The 17,951-nt window shown below is 35.5% G+C and overlaps 1 protein-coding gene across 1 annotated transcript; it reads right to left on the bottom strand.

The window, feature by feature from the left end:
• Positions 1-6,212: 6,212 nt before the first annotated feature.
• LOC104114346 (sulfite exporter TauE/SafE family protein 3-like) lies at positions 6,213-13,464 on the bottom strand. The gene is made up of 12 exons (XM_009624771.4): positions 13,052-13,464; positions 12,082-12,241; positions 11,274-11,474; positions 11,131-11,195; positions 10,838-10,871; positions 10,652-10,740; positions 10,496-10,582; positions 10,310-10,360; positions 9,997-10,218; positions 7,053-7,146; positions 6,824-6,964; positions 6,213-6,695 (listed from the first exon to the last, which is right to left on the bottom strand). Exons 1-12 carry the CDS (start codon positions 13,271-13,273, stop codon positions 6,610-6,612), a joined length of 1,452 nt encoding a protein of 483 aa, XP_009623066.1. The 5' UTR covers positions 13,274-13,464; the 3' UTR covers positions 6,213-6,609.
• Between the last annotated feature and the right edge of the window lie 4,487 nt (positions 13,465-17,951).

Below are 17,951 nucleotides of genomic sequence, written 5' to 3'. Positions count from 1 at the left end.
TGATAGTGGGGGCTTTGATGTCGTAATTGTGACTGACCCCTTCGCCATTGCGAAGTCAGCAAGCAATATGAGGCTTGGGTCGCTTTTGCGAACAAATGTTCACTTTTGCGAAGAAGTCCAGCTTCGCAATTGTGAAGCCTTTGTCGCAATTGCGATAATTATTGAGGTTGTCAGGATTCGCAAATGCAATCCCTGGTCTGCAATTGCGAGGGTTCACAAATGCGAACTCTGTGTCGCAAATGCGACATCTACAGCTGGACAAAAGGGATGGGAGACGGGATTTTTCTACATATTCTCTCATTTTAGAACCCTAGACTCGGTAGGAGGAGATTTGGAGAGGAAACTTTCATCTACAAACTTTGGGTAAGTGATTCTAATCTATTTCCAACTATATTCCATCAATATATCTTAGATTTAACATCAAAATCATATGAATCAAAGTGAAAATTTGAAAAACTTTGTCAAGTGTTTGAAAAATAAGAATTTGAGTTTTGAGAGTCAATTTGGACTCGGATTTAGAAATTAATAACATATATGAACTCGTGGGGTTATGGGTAGTCGGAATCTACCCTTGGACTCGGATTTTGACCGGACGGACTCCGGATTGACTTTTGTTGACTTTTTGGGAAAAGTGTTAAGATCATAGCTTTAACTATTGTAATTGTTTTTCTTTGCATTGTTTGATGATATTAAGTCAAATTTTGATTTGATTTGAGCCATGTGGAGGCAAAATAAAACTATTTTCGAGGGTTGAGTTGGCCTAGTTGTGGTAAGTATCTTGGCTAACTTTGTGGGGGGAGCTACCCCTTAGGATTTGGGATTGATTGTGTCATTTGTACTATGTGAAAGCGGTGTACGCAAGGTGATAAGTTGGTACACGGGTTATATGTGGTATTTGACCGGTTTAGGCTACTTAGACTCTTTTCAGGTTTTAATTGAACTGTCATATCATGTTTTAAATTCTCATAGTCAATCTACTCTTACTTGTGTTAGTCTATCCTTACATGCCTTAAATGACTTTGTTAATCCTTATTCTACATCGTACTTGATATTTTGCTTTTATGCTTAGTTGAAGTTGTTGCCTCTTTCATTGTTACATGTTACCTCTTACATTGTTGATTTATCATTATTCGAAGTCGTTATTACATGTTATCTCTTCCATTGTTGATTTATCATTATTTGAAGTCATTGTTATATGTTATCTCTTTCCTTGTGAGTTATTCTTATTTGATATCATAGTTACACATTATCTCTCTTATTGTTGAGTTATTAGTGTTGAAGTTGTGAAAGTCGTTATCATGTTGAAGCAAACTTGTTTATTGTTGAGATATCCTTCTTGTTGAAAAATTTACATTCATTGTTATTTTTGACATTCGTGTACACATTGTGGTTGGGCCATGGGCTATTATTGTGAAAACACTGATATTGTTGAATATTTGCAAGTTGTGACATATTGGCGATTGTGGTGTGAGTTGTTATTGTGATGTGATACTGATGCACATGCGGCGGTATAAGGATAGGGATTAATGTGTATGCGGCAGCATAAGGTGGCTAAAATACGTGTAGCTATTTCGGAAAAAATATTTTCAAAACTATTTAAATGTAAGGTTCACGCGGCGGTATAAGGAAAGATTGTGATTGAAATTGAGAAATGTGAATAAGAGGCGGTACCTCGTTTGTGATTCTTGTTGTTTATCTCATGTAGTAAAGAGTTATTGGTGAAACACTTCTTGTTGCTTTTATTCTTCTTTGTCTTATCAGTTTGGATCCGTATTTGACTATGGTAGTTCTCTTTCATTGCTTCCGTTATGTTATCTCTATGCTTACAATTCCGGCATTACTTTATGTTATTAACTTGTTTCGTATTAGTTATTTCTCCATAGTTATTTCTCCGCCTTCCATTACTTCTCATTATTATGTTTTATTCGGTTTATTATGTCCTAGTAGGTGTCTTGACCTGGCCTCGTCACTACTCTATCGAGGTTAGGCTTGATACTTACTAGGTACCATTGTGGTGTACTCATACTATGCTTTTGCACATCTTTTTGTGCTGATCCAGGTATGTCTGCTCGTGCTGACGTTAGTGATTGGTTGTAGCTGATTTCCCCCGAGACCTCAAGGTATACCTGCTCGGCGTCCGCAGGCCTCGGAGTCACTTTCCCTTATCTTTCTTTTCTGTTGTATTTCGCATTTAGATAGTGTTGTAGTAGACATTCTACTTATTCTGTAGAGCTTAGGACTCAGTCTCACCGGGTTTGGGGAGCATTGTAGTTGTGTTTCAGTTATCGAGATATTTACGAGAATTGTTAGTTATATCATGTTTTAGCTTTTATTTCTGTCATAATCTCTTATTTGTTAGGCTTACCTAATCTTAGAAATTATGTACCATCACGACATTCTAAGAGGGGAAATAAATTGGGATCGTGACATCCCAACATAATCATGGGAAAATGTATTTTTTTTTTCAAAGAAAAATCCTAAAGAAACCACTTTTACTTGTCTTTCATACTCTGTTCTCCCACAGTATAGAGCTGACATAGAGAGGAATTAACTTCAACGGGGTTTTTATATTCTAGGACATCAAGGCAAGAAATTAAATGGTCTCCAACTTGATGCCAAGAGCCATTATTAGCCGATAATTATTTGCATGAATGTACCAGCTTTTTATATGAAATTAGTCTATTTAAGACCACTGCAATGGGTGCTTAGGTTTGTAAATTTTTCTTTTTTTGCTCAAAGTTGGGGTTCGCAGTTGACTTTCCACAACATTAATGCATATTGCTCTTTGGTTAGCTGATGTGGTGCACATTCATCGTCTAGAGGACAAGTTGTTCAACTGCAATTATTATTGTTTTTCGCCCGGACACATTTTGTTTTGTTAAAACAAAAATTTTCTGGTCCAAGAGCCTCCAATTTCACATGTAGCTCATTTCATTCACACATTTAGGACAAGTATCTATCTCCAGAAAAAATAGAGGTCAAGATTCAACGGGTAGAAAACATAGATGTAATTGCTTCAACCCTGAGATACATTGATAGAGGCTGATAATTTTATACTTTTTAGACAAATAATAGGTTCAAATAAACTGACATACATGTGCCAACTCGCCAAAGAACTCCATAAAAGGAAGGGGAAAAAATCCTGCTTTGTGTCTAAAGTTATTAGCAGTTTCTAGCTAGCTTAGCGATGCATAATTTAGAAAATACTTACTCGCAGAGGCGGCCCAACCTCATCAGAGGCCTAAAGCAAAACCTTAATAAGAGGTCTTAATATATATATATATATATATATATATATATATATATATATATATATATATATATTAATGAATATCGTTTTTAAAAAAATTAGAAAAGTGAGGATGTATAATTAAAAAAAATGAGAACTTAGTTTTATAAAATACAGAAAATTAAATAAATTTAACGTTGATTGCATCACAACTGAAATGGGAGAACCAGAAAATATAAGTGACTCCTTTTTTTTAGTAAGTCCCTTTCTATATTTGGTAACAATTTAACTTTAGATTTTTCTTTTTACCATTATTGAGATGATTTCTAGCCCAAAAACTTCTATGATTTATTTAAGATTACAAGTTTCAAAAGCTTTCCTTTATTTCATAAATTCCATGTCTAGTCAAACACTTTCATATAAATTGGGACGGAGAAAGTATAATTTATGTAAGAAAAATAAATAATAAGTTAGATTATTAGATATAGTTACGTGACCAACTAATGAATAGAGAAATATAATTAAGTAAAAAAGTAAAATAAGATTGACAGAAAACTATTTTAGTTATATTAATTAGAGGAAGAAATCGAATTATTAAAAATTAATATGACAATAAAAAAATAAATTTATCAATAATAAAAGATAATTATATAAATAATATACTACAATATATAAAGAATACTAGTAATTTTGGAGCCTTTAAATTTTTGGGGCCTAAAGCAAGTGTTTCACTTACTTTAGGGTTGGGCCGCCCCTGCTTACTCGTACCCAGTATTTATACCAAACTACATCGATTTATTATAACTAAGTGATAAATTGAGGTGAGAAAATATACTAACTTTGGTTAAGTCGTAAAAGTATACGTAGAAGATAAATGCCATGCATTTATTGATTTAGCATAAATATCAAAGTGTAAGTAAGTATTTCCAGTCGAAAAACAATAGGTTTCCATGAATTCCATAATCATCAATAGTCCTGTTTCCTGGTAACCCATCCCAGACCATTCTTTCTCTAAAGTATTTCATAGTATATCTCTAGTTTTTGCAGATTTTGACCAAATTTTCACCTGTGCGATTGGATTAAGTAAAGATGCACATAATAAGAAGTAAAAATTGTACGGGGCGCCCTATTTGGTCGTCCCCATTTAGCCTATACTTATATTTTCAAAATTATTTAATTTATATCCTAATTTTTACAACTTTAGACCAGTCGTCGCCTTCTCTTGTTCTTCTTCCTGCGATCTGTGCGCTCCTTTCTTCCTCCTTTCTTTTCCTCCTCTTCTTCTTCTTTTCTCTCTCAAACACATCTGTGATTTAGCACTAGGGTATGAGTTTTGCGTTAAGTACGTTGTATTATGCTGAATATAAGAATACGGGTCCAGAATCGGATACCAGTAACAGGATTGCATGGCCTAGTTATCGTAGTGAGATTAACTTCTTGGATGCATTTTATTTCAGTGTCTCCAATTTCATAGTGGGGAATTATTGGTTGCCTGGGACTGGAGTCCCTTACACTGGTGGTTTATATTTATAAGCAAGAATTTTTTTCTTGGTCTTTTATTTCATTTGGTTGTGTTCTTCAGCTAATCCCAAGTGATCAATGTATCTTCTTGATTTGTTTGTTTGCCAGTTTGGTTCTTTGAATTTTTATAATAATTTTATTGTTTCAAGGAAAGATGTTAGGTCAATAAGATACTGGAATTAACTGTCTTTATTACCATTACATTTACAATTTTGTCGGAAGTTTGTAACTATCAGGCCACATGAGCGTACGCAGAAATTTATGTAAGCGGTGTCAAAATTTATAGAAGAATTAGAATATAACTTTAATTATTATACTTCTTGACAAAAAATAGTCTTAGTCTATTAGTTTTGTTGAGTTTAAGTTAGAAAAGGCCCTGAATTCAATTTTACTTCATCACAATTTTTAACCACAAAGTCTCTCCCAAATATCTGCAAAAAAAAAAAAAAAAAAAAAAAAGCTTTAGTTGAGGTTTGGACCCTTGACCTCTTAGAGCAAAATCAAGCAAATAACCAACATACAATTTATGTCATGTGGTGCCATTTTTTCTTAACAAGAGTGGGTTGCTCTAGTGGTGAGCACCCTCCACTTTCAACCAAGAGGTTGTGAGTTTGAGTCACCCCAAGAGTAAGGTGGGAGTTCTTTGAGGGAGTGAGTTGAGTTTCTATCGAAAACTTTGCAATACAAACCAAAGAACTTCATACTATAATTTGTCTGAAATTTGCATTATGAACTGAAGTTTTTCCGATTGCCTTTGCAAGTCAAGCTAAACTTCAGGCGAAAATATCCGAAGTTTTGCTTTGATAAGGTCACACTTCAGGCAAAAAATTCTAAAGTTCAAACTTCAGACATAATTTTTTGCTACTTCAGGCTCGTATGTTTGAAGTTATCCGAAAAGTGGGTAGACTTGCAATTATTTGTACAAAGCGGGTATAAGTTCAATAGTGACCCCAAAACTGGGTATAGATGCAAATGCCTCGAATAAGAAGAGACAAGCGGCAGAATTTTATAAGGCTTTTTTCATTTTTAATCCACCATAAACTATTTACATTCGGTAGCCGAAAAGTATATAAAATTTGTATACTTTTTATATATAACATACAAAATGTATATATATATATATACAAAAAAAAAAAATTTACTATTATTTCGAGATCAGCTATACAATGTCATTTTCCCAATTTTTATATGTCACAAAAGGTATGGCATTATTCACAAGTACTTTAAAACACTCAAAACATTACATGAATTATCAACGAACGCATTTATTTGGTGTATATATATATATATATATATATATATATATAAGGAGAAATCATCATTTTCTTTCTTTAGGGAAAAATGTTCGTCCTGTCTTACCATATTCCCAATCATATTAGATATCAATAATAGCATTTTCCTAGAAAGAGACATGAATTATAAAGCTCAAGTACAACTGCTGGCAAAATAAACAGTCATGATATCAAACCAATAAGAATTCTGATTATCTTCCAATGGTAGTATTTTACACAACGAGAACACAGTTTTACAAATAAAATGAAGTTAAGAATTCCCATTTCTATTTTTTCTCCATTATTTATGGTGTTCAATAGTTCAAAACTGAATCTCATTTCATGCAAACTAACAACAAAGGGCAAATCCCACATCAGAAATATACCACAGCAGATTTCCCCAGAGCAGAAATCTTCCACAGCAGATTTACTTCCGACGTATAGCTAATGTAGAATGGAACTAGCTAACTTGAGACGGTGGATATCTTCTTCCACCTAGCCAAGAATTGGTCTCCTACTTTAAGCCAATAATTCAAGTTAGTGAAGCACTAATGTATGACCAGTTTGCTTCACCTAACTTGTACTTAATTAAGGATCATATTTGCAAAGGTTCTCGAAGCCCATGTATTCATGGTGCTGGATCTTCTCAATCATGTTCGAGATTCCAACCCCACCTGTCAAACCAGAAAAGAAAATTCTAACACCCAATTCAATCTGAAACTGTGAATGAAGTGTTGATTGTTGCTAGAGGATGTTCAAATGTTGATGCTGCTTCTAAGCACCGCAGAAAATAAATACGTACCTAGTGAAATTGCGCTCACGAAAATTGTGAAGGCTAGTATGAAGATGATAAGTGATGCTCTTCCAAGTATCACAATCATCCTCCTCACAACATGTTGCCCAACTAAAGCAGCAACAGTTGCCACGGCAACGAAGTACGCAGCTGCGGCAAGGATACAACTTTTAGTTCCTATATAAAGGTGAAAAATCTACCTTATAACCGTTAATTTAAGGGATCAGCACACACATACCATAAGGAACTGGGAAACGTTTTAGAAGGTAATACTCTACGACAGACATTGATGAGGAGAACATCATTGCAAAGGTGGCAGTGGCACTTGAAACCTAATAGCAGAAAACACAGTTACACGAGACAATGGTTATAAAGTATGACAAGAAGTTGAATAGATATGAAGACAGATCAAGTAAAAAGATCTTCCAAAACTCGCTTGAGTTCAGCCATGGACACTTCAGTGAAGGAATATTGGTAGCTTAACTCTTTGCTATTTGTACTATCCAACTACCAAATGAATTTTGAAAACATACATACACAGCTTTATAATTGTATAAAGACTACAAAGCATGGATGTTTTCATCCTTATCACAAAAAAATAGTCTGCTTTTCATATATACCGCTGCTAAAGACAGTGCATCAAACTACTCATTTTACTGTAATTCATATTTCTAATGCAATCAAGCAAAAACAAAAAAAGAAAACCTCAGCCGCATAGGGGAATAAACAAAATTATGAGAAACTTCAAAGATTACAAGAAAAACTCTTTTAGTTGTAAGATTAACACGAGTATACAGAAGTATAGGTAAAACGAAACATGGAAGGAAAAATGGGAAACGATTCGTGCATGAAGCTAGAGGAAGATGATACGTGAATCTTATAATACCCAAATACTATTCCAATTTGTCGAGAAACAAAGTATCCAAGAGTTATGCTGAATTCTACACTTCAAAAGGCAAACGCCTTATAAACTTAAGTGAACATTATTCAGCAGACTTTTATAGGTGAAGTCAATGTTTCTATTGACCACGGAAGTTGTTGACAATTAAGAGGCGTATATATACATTACTAAGAAAATAATAATTAAAATGTCTCTAACAAAAATCTTTAGGCCATTTTTCTTAAATCAAGATATTTGGGGCACCTTATCTTTGACTCTCACTGTTTGAGTTTCTCTTTCAATACAGGAAATCAAGAATTCATCTGTGTTTCTAACATACTTAAAGATCCCTTTGACTTTGGATCCAAAAAATTAAGTGCTGGAAAGCATGGATTAAAAACTTCAAATTGTCTTTTTGAGTAGACAAGAGTGGGTTACTCTAGTGGTGAGCACCCTCCACTTCCAACCAAGAGGTTGTGAGTTGGTGGGGAGTTCTTGGAGGGAGTGAGCCAAGAGTCTATCGGAAACAGCCTCTCTACCCCAGGGTAAGGGTAAGGTCTGCGTACACACTACCCTCCCCATACCCGGATTATACTGGGTTGTTGTTGTTGTTGTCTTTTTGAGTACCAACACATTAGCTTCTGAGAATTTCCAAAAGGTTTGTTGTCCATACACAAGTTTGGTCTGGATTAGATTTTATTGCTTAAGCCACCATAAATCTCAGGCGGATCAGCCTGCAGCCCTAGCCTCCCAACTTTGACGAACCAGTTGTCCAATTTTGTGGCTATTTCAGTTTCTAACAATACTATTCGGTCGTGGTTAGAACATGATCATTAAATATTATCAACCTCTAAAAGACTCACACCCTGGCATATATAGATAGCTATTGAACCTGACTCAACAATAGCCCAGAACAGAGCAGGGAGCATATGGGAACCTCATTTCAGGAGAAACATGCAGGACCGGGAACTTGATGAACTCTTTCACCTATACAGAATTCTTGAAGGCTTCACAATAAACCCCCAAATCTCAGACAGCCTAAAGTGGGGTAATTTTTGCAAGGGTACATATAAAGTGAAAGCGGGATATAGCAAATTGTGTGCATCAAATGGAATGATAAAGAATTGGCCATGGAGGCATGGAGGTCAAAAATACCTACAAAAGTAATGTGCTTCTCTCGGACCGCCCTCATAGATGCTATCATGACCCAGGACAACTTATGCAGAAAACACTTTCAGCTAGTAAATAGAGGGTACATATAAAGTGAAGGTGGGATATAGTGAATTGTGTGCATCAAATGGAATGATAAAGAATTGGCCATGGAGGCATGGAGGTCAAAAATACCTACAAAAGTAATGTGCTTCTCTCGGACCGCCCTCATAGATGCTATCATGACCCAGGACAACTTATGCAGAAAACACTTTCAGCTAGTAAATAGAGGGTACATATAAAGTGAAGGCGGGATATAGCAAATTGTGTGCATCAAATGGAATGATAAAGAATTGGCCATGGAGGCATGGAGGTCAAAAATACCTACAAAAGTAATGTGCTTCTCTCGGACCGCCCTCATAGATGCTATCATGACCCAGGACAACTTATGCAGAAAACACTTTCAGCTAGTAAATAGATGTTACATGTGCCGCAACAACTCAGAATCAGTAAACCATCTTTTTTTGCACTGTTCAGTGGAAGCAGATATATGGAATATGTTTTTAGCAGTTTTTGGTATCAGTTGGTCTACTCCTCAGAATATTAAGAAAGCAGTTGAATCTTGGTGCTCTTAGAAAGTTGGCAAAACCATCAAGAAGATCTGGCAAATGATCCCAGCATGTATTTTTTGGTGTATTTGGACAGAGAACACCAGATATTTTGATGGTATTTGAAGAATTTCAACTCCCAATAACCTGCTGAAATCTAAGTGTTTGATGAACCTTGTTAGTTGGAATAACCTTTCCCCTGTAAATGATGTTATTCCCCTCTTAGATTTCATTAGCTCTCTTACTATGGCTTAATAGTCATATTTTTTGTTTTTGGTTTTGGTTAACTCCCAGTTATATAGGTTTTTTAGTATTAGGAGTTAACCAAGGCTTTTCAGCTCGTACTTTTTCTGCATCTTCTTGATGCCTTTAATGCAACACCTTACTTCATAAAAAAAAATATTATCGGCCAAAATAAAACTCAGCAATGCATAACCAGCAAAACGAACCAATTACAGATTGGTAGCATTTGTGCACCCTAGTGTATGAAAAAAAGAATTTTTAATTTTTGCTCCATACCACTTAAAGATAACAAATAAACATACCTGAGGAGGAACGCCCAGCTCCAAAAACATAGGGCCCATGATAAATCCTCCGCCCAAACCAAGAAGTCCGCCTACCATACCAGCTACTACTCCAAAAAAGCAATAAACAATTAGTTGCAGCACCCGGAAGTTAGTTCCTTGGTCTCCCTTGGATTCAATTCTTCTCCAACCCTTGTATAGGCTAATAGCTTCATAAGATGATACGCCAAGGGAAACTGGGATCTGCAGGACATTGAATGAGTTCATGTTCATTGCTAGAATAATTTTTGGGATTTTAGAGTTTGCGCCAACCTTAACATAGATAAACACAAACCTGCAACAGGTTCACCACCCAATATAGCGCTGTACAATTGTCTGTATAATTCTATTTCCACAACATAAAAGGCCAGTTAGTTTACAAAATTAACAAAAACTTAAAAAACAATCGAAACTCAAAGCATCATCGCTGAGTATACATAGGATCATAAACAAAGAATATAAATACGAAAGAAATGAAAACCTTGCCAATTTGCAGTCCTAGAAATGCAACCCAAACAAAAGACAGGAGTCCAACTTCCTTCCAGCAAACGTTCTCCAGGATAGGCACCTAAAAAGACATAGCTTATTAGATCAAAACTATCAGGATATTATCATTTCAAGATCTAAGATGTGTCACCTCAGGTTCAGAAGAATCGGTTCCTTTCTTTTCAGTGTCATCGTTAGAACCACCAGGAAGGAGCTTGTATTCTGCTTCTTCACCAGCGCCTAGCACAAAGAACCAGATAAAAGGAAATGAAAAGAACACTGAGATTGAAAGCCCATTAAACTCATTTATAATAAAGAAGTAGTTTCTATAACCTACCATTTATGCCTGACTTTTTTGCAGCCTCAGCCTCCTGAAGTAAGTAAAACATATGATTATGAAAAAAACCAACACTTCACATATATGGCCTTACTTATATACCCTTGCTAGAATTCAATGGGACAAGGCATCTCGATACTAGGAACAGTATCATATATATAACATGCTATTTACTGTACAGAATGGATGCCATTAGAATAGGTGAAAAGAAAGAGCAAAAGTACTAACACTTCAAACGTGCTGTTTCAGTGCAGAGATGACAGTATTCAAATAGGAAGAAATTATGCGTTTACCTTTTGCATGATAGTCTCTTTCTTCCACGTCTCAACCCCTCGCAAAAAGGCCTTGGTTGATGTAGCTGCAACAATCATGTAAGTTCAGAAGTTTTGTTGGAGCAGTTGGTAAAGGAAACATGAAACTTTGAGTGCAGTCTTACCGATGAAGAGTATTATTAGCAGAACTGTGACCATCCAATCAGCAAATATCACATTGAAAGTAACTCCAATACTAATGCCAAGCATCAGCATTGGCTGGATGAGCACAGCCAAGTCATAATCAATAATAGGCATATCAATCGTTGGATGCCTGAGCTTTAGATTATAGTAAACAGTAGAGACCGAAGCTCCCATGATCATACCTGACAAACCAAGAGTAGAATCTGTGAGTCCCTTAACCATGAGAGAGCAGCTAATAACAGAAGATGAAATTCAGAAATTAAGACTTGCTACTACAGTGCTGATATAGTGTGAAAATATCAGGGGGTTTTACACTTATCCTGCCTAAAGGGAGAAGAGAAGGGAAAAGGCATCTATCAGGGAGTAAATTATCTAATATATACACCTTGTCTTATCTAGACGCTAGGTTCTGTTTACAAATCCAGATCACGACTTAAGCTAAAAGACCCTACTATTACACTTCTCACAGAAAGGGAAAAGTATATCCAACATTATGCCAACATAAGATAACTAAATTTAGCTCAAGGAATGTGGAGGGCAGGAAAATTTATTGATAAGGAGTATGAAGAACGTCTTCCAATGAAAACTTGAGTCAGGAGTTTTTCCAGGCAAAAAGTTCAGGGTCTGTTAACTCATTTCTCATTAAGTTCCATTCTGTTTACTCATTTCTCAGCAAAGAATCTTCACTTCACATTAAATACACACTACAATTTAAGAAGCCATTAAAGACATGAAACTAACAAACAATTTCCTTAAAAGTCAATGTTATACTAGTGCTCCCTATCTTACACTTTGAAATTGCAGTGGATGATTTTGGATCAAATCCAACGATAAGAGAAAGCATAGGTACAAATATGCCGCCACCACCAACACCACCTACACTCCCAAATGCTGCTCCCAAGAATCCAATTATGGAACCGACAATAATTTTCCATCCAAATTTCATATCCTGCAATGACATTCAGTAGCGACATTCAGAACTTCCATTGTCAACCATAGTCAACAGGATTAAACCAAACAGTAGCCTACTGAATATATCCGGGCAGCTATAGAAGTAGAAAATTATAAATCAAAATGGCTCATGAATGTGGCAGTTCAATCATAGCTCAGATTTCCAAAATGCCAACATCTTAGAGGTCAGAGACATCAACTCACATAACTACTCTGGAATGTAAACTTCACATTGTCCATCTTACTCATACATCTTACCGATCACATATGTTTTCATTCCTTTTCTCTTCTTGATCTCAAATGGTAAGTAAATAAACATAGTTACATGCTAATCCTCCACTTTCAGAAGAAACTAGGAAGAAATAAAGGACACAAGTTCACCCGAATATGCATATAGATAACTTGTTGGTGCATTTAATCAGGGGTGGATGTAGTATACAAGGTACGTGAACCCAAAAACTTTGGCTTAAACCGTGTATATGTGTTAAAATTTTCAAATAAGTACAAAATAAGAGATTTTGAACTCAGTAAATCAATTTCTATTTCGTGCCCATAAAGTTCAAATTATGCATTTCATGCTTTACAAGTAACCACTCTTGGACTGCTGGTTCAATTTTACTCTCTAGTATCTCAATCAGCTAAACTACTCAAGATTCAATAATAGTCCATTAAATGGTCCCACCTAATCAGCTAAATCATGTTTAAGGAGAATAACCAACTACCACTATCAATCAATCTAAAAAAATTCAAAGCTACAAAAAATACAACAAAAGTAAAAGTTCATCCAAAATGAAGAATATTTAATTACCGGCCAAACATGTTGGTAACCAGATTCATTAGGCTTCCACAAGAAATTGACAACATCAGTAAGGTAATTAGCATCTGACTGCTGCTGATGAGTTGCATTATTATATGTTTGTTCCCTCTTCAAACTTCTTTCAGCTGAAACAAATATTGCAGCCAAAAGAAAACTCCAAGAAATCGACAACAACGGCCTAAAAATCTTCCACCTTGTTCCAACTCCCGCCATAACCAAAAACAATATTACTTTCAACTAGCACAAATTAACCTTTATAAAACAAGATAAAGCTTCAAACAAGGAAATTAAAAGACCCAATTTTGTATTTTAGAAACAGAGAGAAAAATGGGGGAAAAGGGAGAGAAAGGAGAAGAAAAATAAATTAAAAATAGGAGTGAGAGACAACTATAGACGTAGTAGATGGATGAATGAATGAATGAAGGAGTGAATATATAAGAAAATGAGAATCACAACAACATAAAACGACACAGTTTGAGTGGCAATTTAATGGGAGACTTGGATTTTGTGTGTGGGCCCGCGTTGTGAATCGCATTAATTGGGTTCCGAAGGCAACTACTCCTTCACTGCACGTTTATTTCCTTCCAAAATTTCTCTCTCCAATTTTCCTTTTTATTAAAGTAGAGAAACTTTTTTGAGTGAATTTTTAGTTATTTTAATAAGAAAACTATTACTGGAAAACAAAAAATCAAATTTCTTGTGTGTGAAATTTCTAATCTGTACTAGCTACTAGACTGTAACTCTGGGTGGTAGTTAATTTTAATAATTGGTTTGAAAAGAACAAAAAAGTTAGTAAACCTTTTATAATTTAACCTTTTACAAGTGTAAAATTTTAAGTTAGAAAAGGATAAATGAAATGCATGCACACGTTTGCACAAGATCTTCACAAATTTAATTATATTACGTTTAACATAAACCTAAAATGGCATAAGCTTGTGAATTACATTTAGGAGGAGAAGTGTTTTCGTATGTGATTTTCATAACTTGATTACTTATTTTCAGAGTTAGGATAATCGTTGATCGTGTATAATAAAAAGACTAAATATCACGATCTAATTTAGGGAATACATTTCACTCATTCTCAAATATGGTCTTAGTAACTAAATCTTACGCAAATGCATAGTTATAACCAAAAAAAAAAAAGAAAAAAAAAAAGAAGAAGAAGAATTCGTCTAAAAAAAATGTCAACGGGCCTATATACAACTAACTTGGGAAAGTTTGATAAGTTTTAGTAGCTTTTAGCTATTTTCATTCTTTTTTTTTGGACAAAGTTTTCACCAATACATGATTAGATAATCTAACTTTTTTTTCTGTATTAGATTAAAAAACTTGCAAAATAAACGAAAGGATAATAATGGAAACAAGTCTGAAAGCCTACATTCTTACCCAACGTGGGGAAAAAAGAAAGAGAGTAAAAAGGTAAACAATCAAAGACCATTTTATTATTATAATTGATCTTTTCAGTTCTCACTAAAAAAAAGCAAAAGCGAAACTTGGACCACTCAACTCTCACCTAACACTATGTTGGATTCATGTGATTTATTTTAATGAATAATAATTAATTAAGAAATATAGTAAAAAGGAACCCAGAGCAGAAAAGACCATAAAAAGTGGTTCACATTTTGGTCAACAAATTATATAATAAAGGGATGAGCCTTGAGGCAGGTATCAGTTGATTCAAATGTGAATCAGATCTTGAAATTGTTTATTTGATTCCTTTTACAAAGTTAAATATTGACAATTAGTAGAACAAATTCTTGGCTATTAATACAGTTTAGCCCATGTTAACTAAAAAAGAAAAAAATTATTTACGACTTTTGATTTTTTTCTCTATTAAGTTAAACCACCAGATTTTAAGTTAAAGATGTTCTTTTGGTTTTTTGTTAGGAGTGGAATCTTTTTGGTCTTTTTCTCTTTGACTTTCTACCTTATTTAGGATTCTAATAATAATAAATACTCCTAAAAGGAACGTCATCCAACAATGATTTTTTTTAATACTTGTGACAAATGAAATGATCAGACGAATGGGAGAGAGATTTAATTTAGGCTAAAGCGATAAAAAAAGTTGAAAGAAATTAATAAAAGGTCACAGTCATACATAAGATTAGGGTTTATCTCATTTTCTCTTTGAAAAGAAATACATTGTCGTTGTACATGCATTTAAATAAATACATTTTCGCACAAATTGGTTGCACCTAATGTCACGACCCAATTCTCTTATAGGTCGTGACGGCGCCCAACGTTATCGCTAGGTAAGCCAACAGTGAATTAAACTATGTTATTTCTCTTTTAATAAGTTTTTAAGTGATTAAATTCCATTAAATAAAAAGGTTAAGAAACCGCAAATTTGTAAATAAATAAACGAAAGCAACTGAGTGCAATCATAACCATAGAACAATCTAAAACTATATGCCTGCTAGTGTGTGTGCCAAGACCTGGTGTCACAAGTGTATGAACACTAATAGATTATACAAAACTCTAGCCACTGTCTGAATTGAAAATAGACATAAATAAATGTAAAGGAGAGACTCTAGGTGGTGCGGAACGGCTCAGGAAACAGCTCACCACTAGGCCTCGGGATATCTGGGATGCGCGCTGGTAGTACCGCCAGATGCACCTGCCTCAAATCATGCACGATTAGTGTAGAAATGTAGTGTGAGTACATAAGCAATATGTACCCAGTAAAGTATCTAGTCTAACCTCGAAGAATTAGTGACGAGGGGTCGACTTCGACACTTACTATGGGCTAACAATATGAATACAGAAATTCCAAATAAGCATGAGTTATGTAATTAATAATAATAATCCATCAACAAGCAGGAGCAAATAATTCTTTCACAAATTAATAAATTCTCGTCATTGATAAGTGTAGCCTCATAAGCCACAAAATAATATCAAGTATGATTAGGCTCCGAGTATTATTAAGCACGATTTATTTTGAGATCATACAGTCCAATCCAGAATAATGTGTACACTGCCGAGGGACGTACGGCACGATCCATAGATGCATCTATCTACTGCCGAGGCATTCGGCCCGCTCCACAAGAAGAGAGGATACTTTATAAGCATTTGACTTAAATGTTATAACATGGCTAATACACAATATAATAAAATTTCCATTAACGGTCAAGTAATCCGCTAAAAATTCAAAGTAAGTGAAATTCAGTCTTTTACAATTCCTCTAACGAGTTCTAATATAATTTGGGCACTTAAATTAACAAATAGGGTACAAACATTACAAAAAATTCATGATTTGGGTCCTAAGTTACCCGGACATAAGTATGAATAGTAGCTACGCACAGACTCTCGTCACCTCGTGCGTATGTAGCCCCCACAATTAGAAGTAAATATTAATTTAAATCACCTATGTGGTAAATTTTCTCTTACAAGGTTAGACAAGAGACTTACCTCGTCTCAAAGCTCACTTTTCGATCATAGTTTCGCTCTAAAGCCCCAACTCGGTGCCGGGCAATCCAAAACAAGTCAAATGTTACATAAATTAATCAATACATGTTCAAAAATTTATATTCTAACTATTAGAGTGATTACCCAACCCAAGTGAAGGAATCCTAAAATTCGTCCCCGAGCCCACGTGTCCGGATTCCGAAAATTTTCGAAGAAGGTTGTTACACATAACCTCACGAACTCAAATATATAATTTTCACTCAATTCCCTAACCATTTTCATGGTTAAATCCCATTTTTATCAAAACTTAAGTTTTTCATCTAAACCCATAATTTTCACACTTTACATTTTAAAATCTACCTTTAATCTATGTAGTTAACTTACATTAGATAGAATTTACTTACCTCAGATTACTAGGTTAAAACCCCTCTCCAAGAGCTCTAAAATCGCCCAAGAGGTAAAAGAAAATGAGTCAAAATCGTCTAAGTCCCACATTAAATGGACTATTCTCCCTCCAGGACTTCCGCATCTGCGGTCCCTGGGCCGTATTTGCGGAAGGTTCATCGCAGATGCGGTCCTCCCTTGGCTGGCCTAAGTCCGCATCTGCGGAATGAGGGTCGCTTCTGCGAGGCCACTCATGCGGCAGATTAGCCGCACCTGCGCAAGTATCGCTTCTGCGGTCGCGCCTCTGCGGTCGCCTTGTCCGCATCTGTGGTTCTCTGGCTACCCATGTTGTGCCGCTTCTGCAGCTGTTGGCTCGCTTCTGCGGCTGTTGGCCCTCTGCAGGTGCAGTTACACCAGAAGCTGGGTGCTTCAGCTGTTCACCCATGGCTAAGCGACCTCCGCGCATCGTCCGGATGGCATACGGGGCCCCCGAGGCCCCGTCCGAACATGCCAACAAGTTTGAAATCATAAAACGGACTCGCTCGCATCCTCGGAACACGAAAAACAACATCAAAACTAAGAATCACACTCCAAACCAAATTGAATCAACTTATGAGCTTCAAGTTCTTCCAACTTACTCGGAACGCGCTGAAACATGCTTAAACTGCTCAGAATGACACCAAATTTTGCGTGCAAGTCTTAAATCATCATACATAACTATTCTCAGGCTCGAAATTTCAAACGGGTCTCGATAACATCAAAACCTACTCTAAACCAAATTTAAAGAACTTTTAAACCTTCAATAAGCAAACTTTCAACCTTAAGCGTCGAAACGCATTCGGGTCATCCAAAACTCGATCCGAATATACGCTCAAGTCCAAAATCATCATACAACCTATTGGAACCATAAAATTCTGGTTTCGAGATCGTTTATTCAAAACGTTGACCAAAGTCAAACTTAGCCCTTTTTGCCAACCTAAAGGAACCAAGTGTTCCGATTTCAACCCGAACCCTTTCAAATCCCGAACTAACCATCCCTGCAAGTCATAAAATAGTAAAAGCACATACGGGGGGAGTCTTATTTAGGATAACGGGGACCTAT

Source organism: Nicotiana tomentosiformis, chromosome 8 (genome assembly GCF_000390325.3).
Source record: "Nicotiana tomentosiformis chromosome 8, ASM39032v3, whole genome shotgun sequence".
Classification (NCBI taxonomy): Eukaryota; Viridiplantae; Streptophyta; class Magnoliopsida; order Solanales; family Solanaceae; genus Nicotiana; species Nicotiana tomentosiformis.
This window is presented reverse-complemented; position numbering and strand designations above follow the sequence as displayed.

Bases quoted from the DNA above. Each gene is read 5' to 3' on its own strand.
- LOC104114346 (XM_009624771.4), bottom strand. From the start codon at position 13,273: ATGGCGGGAGTTGGAACAAGGTGGAAGATTTTTAGGCCGTTGTTGTCG. The intron at 10,361-10,495 runs GTTTTCATTTCT...TTGTGGAAATAG, and splicing joins TAGGACTGCAAATTGGCAAG to AATTATACAGACAATTGTAC. The intron at 6,696-6,823 runs GTACGTATTTAT...CTGGTTTGACAG, and splicing joins CGTGAGCGCAATTTCACTAG to GTGGGGTTGGAATCTCGAAC.